At 42.4% G+C, this 10,991-nt stretch overlaps 1 protein-coding gene across 1 annotated transcript in view; it reads left to right on the forward strand.

The window, feature by feature from the left end:
• Positions 1–10,428, forward strand: part of RNF130 (ring finger protein 130) — a 177,605-nt gene extending 167,177 nt beyond the window's left edge. Inside the window, exon 8 of the mRNA XM_068980710.1 lies at positions 10,319–10,428. Coding sequence (XP_068836811.1) covers positions 10,319–10,428 — 110 coding nt within the window. The remainder of the gene's footprint in view (positions 1–10,318) is intronic.
• Positions 10,429–10,991: the final 563 nt, after the last annotated feature.

Genomic DNA, 10,991 nt, shown 5'->3' on the forward strand with positions numbered 1-10,991 from the left:
TATATATATATATATATATATATGTCACAATTAGTTCATCCATTCATCTGTTGTTGAACATTTGGGCTACTTCTACCTTTTGGCTGTTGTAAATAATACTGCTGTGAATTGGTATACAAGAATCTGTTTGCAGACTCCCCTGGCTGCACAATGGATACGAATCTGCCTGCCAATGCAGGGGACATGGTTTCAATCCCTAGTCCTGAAAGACTGCACACGCCACGAAGCAACTAAGCTCATGTGCCACTGAGCCCATGCTCTAGAGCCTGCCAGCAGCAGCTACCGAACCTGCGTGCCACGAGGACTGAAGCCCGCACACCCTAGAGCTCGATGCCGCGATACAGAGCCTGCATGCTGCAGCTACTGAAGTGCATGCCCCTGAGCCTGTATGCAGAACCTGTTTGCTCTGCAGCAAGAGAAGTTACCACAATGAGAAGCCAGTGCACTTCAAGGAAGAGTAACCCCCACTCGCTGCAACTAGAGGAAGCTCAAGCGAAGTAAGGAAGACCCAGCACAGCCCAAAATAATAAAATAAAGAAAAAAGAACCTGTCTGCAGCCCTCTTTTTAGTATGCTTTTAAAGTGTATTTATTTTTGGCTGTGCTGAGTCGTTGTTACAGGGGCTTTTGCCTAGCCGCAGTGGGCAAGGGCTGCTCGCTCACCGTGGCGTCCCAGCTTCTCACAGCACTGGCTCCTCTTGCTGCAGAGCACAGGCTCTGGGGCACCCGGGCTTCAGTAGCTGTGGCACGTGGGCTCAGCAGGTGCTGCCCCCCAGCTCTTCAGCACAGGCTCAGTAGCTGTGGCATACAGACGCAGTCACTCCGAGGCATGTGGGATCTTCCCGGGTCAGGGATTGGACCCTGCATTGGCAGATGGATTCTTTACCACTGAGCCAGCACGGAAGCCCTGCACCCCTCCTTTTAATTATTTTAGGTTTATACCTAGAAGTGGAATAGATGAGTCATATGGTAATTCTATGTTTAATTTTTTGGAGTGAAATTGCTCAGTCATGTCCCACTCTTTGTGACCCCATGGACTGTGGCCCACCAGGCTCCTCTGTCCACGGGATTTACCAAGCAAGAATACTGGAGTGGGTTGCCATAACTTTTTGAGGAAACCCCAAACTGTTTTCTACAGTGGCTGAAGCATTTTATATTCCCACCAGTTTCTCCACACCTTGATCAGGACTTGTTATTTTCCTTTTATAAAAAATTATAGCCAGTTCTGGTGTTGTGTGAAGTAGCACCTGATTGTGGTTTTTATTTGTATTTCCTTAGTGACTAATGATGGAGAAGGCAATGGCACCCCACTCCAGCACTCTTGCCTGGAAAATCCCATGCGCGGAGGAGCCTGGTGGGCTGCAGTCCATGGGGTCTCTAAGAGTCGGACACGACTGAGCGACTGCACTTTCACTTTTCACTTTCATGCATTGGAGAAGGAAATGGCAACCCGCTCCAGTGTTCTTGCCTGGAGAATCCCAGGGATGGTGGAGGCTGGTGGGCTGCCGTCTATGGGGTCGCACAGAGTCGGACACGACTGAAGCGACAGCAGCAGCAGCAGCAGCAGCGACTAATGACATTGAGCATCTAGCCCAATCAGCAAGCATGTGCTTCCTGGCCACTTGTATATGTGTTTTAGAGAAATGTCTCTGAGTCCTTTGCCCATTTTCTTAATTGGATTGTCTTTTTGTTGAGTTGTTAGAGTTCTTTATATCTTTCAGATACCACACCCTTATCAGATATATTTTCTCTTTTTTTTACCCTTTTTTTAATTGGAGGATAATTTCCTTCCAATGTAGCATCGGCTTCTGCTATACAGCAACATAAATCAACTCTCAGTATGCATATATCCCCTCCATCTTGAGCCCCCCTCTCACTGCCCCCGTCTCATCCCTCTAGGCCATCACATAGCACCAAGCTGAGCCCCAGAGCTCCCAGCAGCTTCTCACTAGTTCTCTGTTTCCCCGTGGTAGTATGTCTATGTCAGTGCCACTCTCTCCTTTCGTTCCACCCCCTCCTTCCTCCCACTGGGTCCAAAATCCGTTCTCTACATCAAGATTTTTTTTCAGTCTTTCAAGCACAAGTTTTTCATTTTGATGGAGTGCAATTTGTCTTTTTTTTTTCTTTCAGTGTGTTTTTATATGTCATACCTAAGAGACCATTGCCTAATTCAAAGTCACAAAACTTCCAAGAGTTTTATAGCTTTAGCTCTTATATTTAGATCGTCATCCCTTTTGAGTTAACATATGTATATCATGTGAGAGTTGGACTATAAAGAAAGCTGAGTGCCAAATAATTGATGCTTTTGAGCTATGGTATTGGAGAAGAGTCTTGAGATTCCCTTGGACTACAAGGAGATCCAACCAGTCCATCCTAAAGGAAAAGAAAGTTTAGTCACTCAGTTGTGTCTGACTCTTTGTGACCCCATGGACGTAGCCTACCAGGCTCCTCCATCCATGTGATTTTCCAGGCAAGAGTACTGGAGTGGGTTACCATTTCCTTCTCCAGATAGGAAATCAGTCCTGAATATTCATTGGAAGGACTGATGCTGAAGCTGAAACTCCAATGCTTTGGCTACCTGATGCAAAGAACTGACTCATTTGAAAAGACCCTGATGCTGGGAAAGATTGAGGGCAGGAAGAGAAGGGGACGACAGAGGATGAGATGGTTGGATGGCATCACTGACTCGATGGACATGAGTTTGGGTCAACTCCAGGAGTTGGTGATGGATAGGGAGGCCTGGCATACTGCGTTTCATGGGGTCGCAAAGAATCAGACATGACTGAGCGACTGAACTGAACTGAACTGCTTTAAAAATGCAAAGAAGAAATTGCAGTCGTAATTATAAAATATTGAATAAACATACCACAACTTGTGTAATACAGCTAAAGCTATTTTAGAGGGAAATCTGTGGCTTTCAAAGCAAATATTGGAACAGAAGAAAGGCTAGAAATCAGTGTTGTAAACATTCCTCTCAAAGAATAAAAACAATCAAATAAAGGAAATAATAAAGATCATAAATTAACAGAAAGCAAATATCAAGAGGAAAAAAAATCAACCAAGTAAAAGTTGTTTCTTTGAAAAGACTGATGAAGTTGACAACATCTGATAATCAAGAAAAGGACCCAAATGACCCATAATAAGAGGGGCAAAAAAGAGGACATCACTGCAGAGCTTATTTATTAATACAGTAAAAATAAAAGTAATACATTTCATAAAAACAGAAAGTAAAATGAGGGTTATTAGGGGTTAGAAGGAGGGGGGAAGGGAAGTTGTTGTTTAATGGGTATATGTTTCAGATTTGCAATATGAAACAGTTCTGCAGATGCTTCTCAACAACGAATATAATTAACAGTACTCAACTATACACTTTAAGAGAAAGGGCTTACCTGGTGGCACTATTGGTAAAAAATCTGCCTGCCAGTACAGGTAGACGTGAGAGACACAGGCTTGATCCCTGGGTTGGGAAGATCCTCTGGAGGAGGGCATAGCAGCCCACTTTAGTATTCTTGCCTGGAGAATCCCTGTGGACAGAGGAGCCTCGTGGGCTACAGTCCATGGGGTCGCAGAGTCAGACACAACTGAGTGACTAAACACAACATAGATAAGGGGGCTCACTGGTAAAGAATCCTCTTGCCAATGCATGAGATATGAAAGTGGGTTTGATCCCTGGGTTGGGAAGATTCCCTCCAGGAGGAAATGGCAACCCACTCCAGTATTCTTGCCAGGAAAATCCCATGGACAGAGGAGCCTGCTGGGCTACAATCCACGGGGTCACAAAGAGTTGGACACGACTAAAGCAACTTAGCACAAGCACAATTCCCTTAAAAATGGTCAAGATGGCAAATTTTATGCTATGTTTTTTACTATAATAAAAAAAATTAATAATAAAATGAACAAGTTCCTTGAAAAATACTAAGTACCAAAACTGACACAGAAGAAACAGGAAATCTGAAATCTGAAACAGGAAGTCTAAATTCTCTGAATTTACTGCTGCTGCTGCTGCTGCTGAGTCACTTCAGTCACGTCCGACTCTGTGTGACCCCATCGACGGCTGCCCACCAGGCTCCTCTCTCCCTGGGATTCTGCAGGCAAGAATACTGGAATGGGTTGCCATTTCCTTCTCCAATGCATGCATACATGCTAAATCACTTCAGTCGTGTACAACTCTGTGCGACCCCATGGACAGCAGCCCACCAGGCTCCTCTGTCCACAGGATTCTCTAGGCAAGAATACTGGAGTGGGTTGCCATTTCCTTCTCCAGAATTTATTACTAAACCTAAGTAATAAAGTCATCATTTAAACTCTTCCTTCAGAGAAACACTCCAGGGGTAAGAGATTAAGAGGTACAAACTACTATGTATAAAATAAGATACAAGAACATAGAGTGTGGAACACAAGGAATATAGGCAGCATTTTATAATAACTTTAAATGGAGTATAATCTATAAAAATATTGAATCACCATGTGGTCTACCTAAAAGTAATATAATATTATATATATTATAGTATGAATGTCATAATATCAGACTATACTTTAATTTTTAAAATGATTTTTTTAAAGTTTGAACTCTAGACCTAGATAGTTTCACTGGTGAATTATTTATAATATCTCAGGAAGAAATAAAACAATCCTACACAAATTTGTCCAGAGAATAGAAAAAGAGGAACAAACTAAGTTCCTCCTTGCAGGGCTCAAGTCCCGCAACGAGACCAGCATAGCACTGACACCAAATCGTGACAAAGACATTCCAGAAAGGAAAATTTCAAGTTAATTTATTGTATTAATATGGATACAAATATTCCAAATAAAATATTAGCTAAATGAATTGACAATATATGAGTAGGAAAAATTACAGCCAAGTTAAATTTGTTAAAAAATGCAAGGTTGAAAATCAGTGGGATTCAACACATTAACAGAATGAAAGCGAGAAGTCCTATTTTTATCTTATAAATACAGAAAAGGCATTTGCTGAAATTCGACACCCATCCTTCCTTATCTAATGGAGCATTCTTCACTGATAGAAAACCAGATGGTAAGACTGTTTATAAAGGTACGGTGATTAAGACTGTGAGGTATTGATACAAGGATGGACATATCGCTTAACAGTACAGAATATGGTCCCAAAACAACCATGCGTTTATGGACACTTGATCATGTGAAGGTAGCACTGTGTAGCAGTGAGCATGAGAATGGTCTTCCAATCGGTGGCTGTACATCAGCCAAATATCTACAAAGAAAAGCAAAAGTCGCTCGGTCGTGTCTGACTCTTTGAGACCCCATGGACCGTACAGTCCATGGAACTCTCCAGGCCAGAACACTGCAGTGGGTAGCCTTTCCCTTCTCCAGGGGATCTTCCCAACCCAGGTCTCCCACATTGCAGGCAGATTCTTGACCAGCTGAGCCACCAGGGAAGCCCAGGAATCCTGGAGTGGGTAGCCTTTCCCTTCTCCAGCAGTTCTTCCCAACCCAGGAACTGAACCGGGGTCTCCTGCATTGCAGGTGGATTCTTTACCAGCTGAGCTGTCAGGGAGGCCCTAAAACGAGAAAGTGAGTCTTTACGCCATACTCAAAAATGAATTTGAAATGCGACATAGATCTAAATGTGGAAAGTGAAACAGTGAAGCTTCTGAACGATAAAACAATTTCTTCAGAACCTTGGGATAGGCAGTTTCTCACACAGGAATCAAAAGAGCACGGAACATAGAATGAAAGATAAATGGATCCACACTAAAATTAAGAAATTCTGTCTGTCATAACACAGTATTTTAGAAGAAAACCTATAACATTTATAGCAAAGTAATAAGTAATACTTATGTATTACTTACATAAAGTCAGGACAAAGGACTCACACTCAGAATAAAGGAAAAGACTGACAACCTGATAACAAAATGAGCAAAAGAAATATTTCAGGATGAGCAAGATATACAAATAGCCTAAAAACATATAAAAAAGTGCTCATCCTTTTTAGTCATCACGGGATATAAATTAAAACCACAATGAAATACCACTATATACCCACCAGAATTGCAAAAGTTTTTAAGTCAGAAAAATATCAAGGATTAGTGTAGATATAGAGAAACTGGAATTCTTAGCCACTGCTGGGGGTAAAAATTGGTGTAGCCACTTTGGAAAACTGCCAGTATATACATCTACCTAGGACCCAGCAATTTCACCCCTAGATTAAACTGAAGTGACCTGGGTGCGCATGTGTGCAAGAGATACATAAAAATATGTGTGTATGTGTGCTAGGTCACTTCAGTCGTGTCCAACTCTTTGCAACCGTATGGACTGCAGCCCGTCAGGCTCCTCTGTCCGTAGGATTCTCCAGGCAAGAATACTGGAATGGGGTGTCCTGCCCTTCTCCAGGGGACCTTCCTAGCCCATGAAAGTCTTTCATCTCCTGCGTTGGCAGGCAGGTTCTTTACTGCGAGTGTCACCTGGGAAGCCCCCACACAAAAAGATTCCTAACGGCAATATTCATAATAGCTCCCAGTGGAAACAATGCCGTCAATAGAAGATTGGGGGACTGCCCTGCGGATCTAATGGCTAAGACTCCAAGCCACCGGCGCAGGCCCAGGTGCAACCCCCGATCAGAGAACTGGATCCCACATGCCACAAATAAAAGATCTCCTGCCACAGCTAAAAACCCCACATGCCACAGTTCAGACCCAGTGCAGATGAAAGAACAAAACCTTCTATTCTTATTTTTTTAAAATAGAAGATTAGGTAAATAAATTGTGGGGCAGTCATACCATGGAGTATCACACAGCAATGAGAGTGAACAAACTGCTGCTGTATTCAATGACACAGATGAATGTCACAACATAATATTGTCTGAAAAAGTCCAAGCATAAAAGAATATATACTCTGTTTCTATTTATGTGAAATTAAAAACAGGCAAAACTAAACCATGATCTGAAAAGTCTGAATTGTGGTTTCCCTCGGAGGAAAAGAGAAGGCCTGGTGACAAGGATCAACAGAGGTCCTTGCAGAGTGCTGGTAGGGTTCTCGTTCTTGACCCAGTGATTTCACGGGTATCTCCTCTGTAAAAACTCACCTAGCTGTAAACTTATACACTGTGCACATCTGTATACAGGTTACACCTCCATTAACAGTTTACTTAGTGACATTGTGTCGCCAATAATAAGAATCAGTTAATCAGTAAACAGGGTGTTTCCAGGTGTTGAAAAATTTACCATACTTTCTTGGCAAAGCCAGCATCACGCTTTTTTTTAAAATTCAGCTGCTTGTGTGTTCCTCTCTTCATATTTGATTTTTCTCAAGCAAACTGGTTAATAGCTGGCTAGATTACTAAGTAAATTCTGACCCATGGTTTATTACCAAAGATTTGGTGTCAGCTGATCAACACACTGTCACAAAAAACTTAGCTCATTTCCACTTCTGGAGGCTTTAGTTCTTCCTGCAGAGCAGAAAACTTCCTCTTTTCTCAGTTACTTTTGTTTTGTTTTTTAAATCTTTAAGCTTTAAGCCTGGTTGGACTGTGCAGATTCTTCTGAGCGCTGAGACTCAGCAATCGGAGATCAAACATCCCATCTCTTACTTGGGACTCGTCTTAAGAGGTCTGCTTATACAGATGGCAAGCATCTTTTAATTCATCCCAGTTTTTTATTTTATTTTTTGTTTATTTTGTTCCTTTTTTAATTTTTATTTTTACTTTATTTTACTTTACAATACTGTATTGGTTTTGCCATTCATTGACATGAATCCACCACGGGTGTACATGCATTCCCAAACATGAACCCCCCTCCCACCTCCCTCCCCATAACATCTCTCTGGGTCATCTCCGTGCACCAGCACCAAGCATCCTGTATCCTGCATCGGACATAGACTGGCGATTCGTTTCTTACATGATAGTATACATGTTTCAATGCCATTCTCCCAAATCATCCCACCCTCTCCCTCTCCCTCTGAGTCCAAAAGTCCGCTCTACACATCTGTGTCTCTTTTGCTGTCTTGCATACAGGGTCATCATTGCCATCTTTCTAAATTCCATATATGGGTGTTAGTATACTGTATTGGTGTTTTTCTTTCTGGCTTACTTCACTCTGTATAATCGGCTCCAGTTTCATCCATCTCATTAGAACTGATTCAAATGTATTCTCTTTAATGGCTGAGTAATACTCCATTCTGTATATGTACCACAGCTTTCTTATCCATTCATCTGCTGATGGACATCTAGGTTGTTTCCATGTCCTGGCTATTATAAACAGTGCTGCGATGAACATTGGGGTACATGTGTCTCTTTCAATTCTGGTTTCCTCGGTGTGTATGCCCAGCAGTGGGATTGCTGGGTCATAAGGCAGTTCTATTTGCAATTTTTTAAGGAATCTCCACACTGTTCTCCATAGTGGCTGTCCTAGTTTGCATTCCCACCAACAGTGTAAAAGGGTTCCCTTTTCTCCACACCCTCTCCAGCATTTATTGCTTGCAGATTTTTGGATCGCAGCCATTCTGACTGGTGTGAAGTGGTACCTCATTGTGGTTTTGATTTGCGTTTCTCTAATAATGAGTGATGTTGAGCATCTTTTCATGTGTTTGTTAACCATCCATATGTCTTCTTTGGAGGAATGTCCATTTAGTTCTTTGGCCCATTTTTTGATTGGGTCATTTATTTTTCTGGAATTGAGCTGCATGAGTTGCTTATATATTTTTGAGATTAGTTGTTTGTCAGTTGCTTCATTTGCTATTATTTTCTCCCATTCAGAAGGCTGTCTTTTCACCTTGCGTATATTTTCCTTTGTTGTGCAGAAGCTTTTAATTCTAATTAGATCCCATTTGTTTATTTTTGCTTTTATTTCCAGAATTCTGGGGGTTGGATCATAGAGGATCCTGCTGTGATTTATGTCAGAGAGTGTTTTGCCTATGTTCTCCTCTAGAAGTTTTATAGTTTCTGGTCTTACATTTAGATCTTTAATCCATTTTGAGTTTACTTTTGTGTGTGATGTTAGAAAGTGATCTAGTTTCATTCTTTTACAAGTGATTGATCAGTTTTCCCAGCACCACTTGTGACAGAGATTGTCTATACTCCATTGTATATTCTTGCCTCCTTTGTCAAAGATAAGGTGTCCATATGTGTGTGGATTTATCTCTGGGCTTTCTATTTTGTTCCACGGATCTATATTTCTGTCTCTGTGCCAGTACCATACTGTCTTGATGGTACTGGCATCCCAGTTTTTTAAATGCAGAAGTTTTTAATAAGGAAAGTTAAACAAGAAGAAGTGACCATGAAATGGTTTCACTTAAAACTATACTCTATATAATATCTTTCCTCTCCTCCCTGTCCATCCTATCATTTAAAAAATAGGAACAAAGTTCAGCAATTATATTACCTTATTTCAAAACTCCAAAAGCTGTAGTAATCAGGACAGTGTTGTATTAGTGTGAAGATAGACAACTGAGGACTTCGCTGGTGGTCCAGTGGTTAAGAATCTACCTTCCAAATGCAGGGGACATGGGTTCAATCCCTCCTCGGGGAACTAAGATCCCGCATGCTGCAGGGCAACTAAGTCTGCATGCCACAGCTAGAGAGACAACATGCCCCAGCTGCCGAGCTCAGGAGCTGTGGAGCCATGTGCAGCAAATGGGACAGCCTGCGTGGCACAGTGAGAGCGCCTGCACGCCGCAACAAACCCCCACGTGCCACCACTGAGACCTGCCACAACCAGACAAATCAACTGCCCAGAAAAAGACCGCACCAACTGATTGATGGATTTTCTTTTTTTTTTCACCTTAAAAAAAATTTGGAATATAATTGCTTTACAATGTTGTGTTAGTTTCTGCTGTACAATATTATGAATCAGCTATATGTATAAATATTATTTAGAGACACGGATCAGCTCACAGTGGCTGTCTGAGAAAGGACTGGAAATTGCTGGTCTTAACATGTGTAGAGTTAATCATGTAAAGGAATTTTGATATAGATAGAAAGTTTTTCATGCATTCTGACCTGTCAGTCTGCCCAACTGATGACCCTGTGCCCTCTCCTACCTCCACCGGCCTGCTTAGCTCAGAACAGAAGCCTTCAAATGTGTAAGCGGAATGTTTTTAAGAGCACCAGGCAGCTTTTGCTGGAAGAGCTCCAGTGGTCAATCTCTCGAGGATCCAAGCACTGACATTTATATATTTAAAGTGTGCTTACACTGAGGGATGCCTGTATTCTTTTCGTAAGAGCCCTAAATGGACATGTTTGAGAAAATGTGATGCTTTGAAGATAATCCACATTTTTTTTCCTTCAAGCCAGGTGGGGAGTATAGACCTGACGACCTATTAAGTCCATTTTTCTTGCTCCTTTTCCAGGTGGTCACTTCTTTCATCGGAACTCTCTGTCCCCTCGAAGCCTGGTGTATGAAAGTGAATTCTCCACAATCGAACCGTCTTTGGACATGTATGATGAGAACAAAACCTGATTTTTTAAGTGGACTGTCCCTTCCTTTCGATTTATGATCACCTTTCTTGTTTTGTATTCTTCTGTCTGTGTCCATTTTGGGAGAATGGCAGTGCTTTCCAGGCACAGGTTGGGGCTCAGGGTTACAAAGTCCCCCAAGGCGAGGCTTTGAGGGTAGCTTTATTGCCTACGTGGCCTCACGGCACGGAAAACCTCCCCAAAGCTGGGCACTGAACATGGGCCCCAAGAAGCCTGGCTGTTTCCGGAGAAGACGTGGGGCCCAGGGGGTAGGATTGCTTTGCCAGTGGGCTCTGAATAATCACATGCTATCTGTGTTGGGGTGACGCTGGGGTTTTTAGATAACCTTTGTGCTCCCCGCTTATACAGCATACTAAAGCCTATAGGCGCTGCTTCTGACCGGTGCAGGGCACACGTTGCTGGTATGCACTGCTCTGCATTTTCCTGTCTCTTACTTTACTTCCTGTTAAAGGGCCTCCTTCTGAAGTGTCCTAATAGAAAGCCTCGTCTCTTGTTCCTCCTCTGAGGCTGACCCCGAGCGCTGCAGTGGAGCCGCAGGCTGTGCAG

The sequence above is a fragment of the Capricornis sumatraensis genome, chromosome 9 (genome assembly GCF_032405125.1).
Source record: "Capricornis sumatraensis isolate serow.1 chromosome 9, serow.2, whole genome shotgun sequence".
Taxonomy (NCBI): domain Eukaryota; kingdom Metazoa; phylum Chordata; class Mammalia; order Artiodactyla; family Bovidae; genus Capricornis; species Capricornis sumatraensis.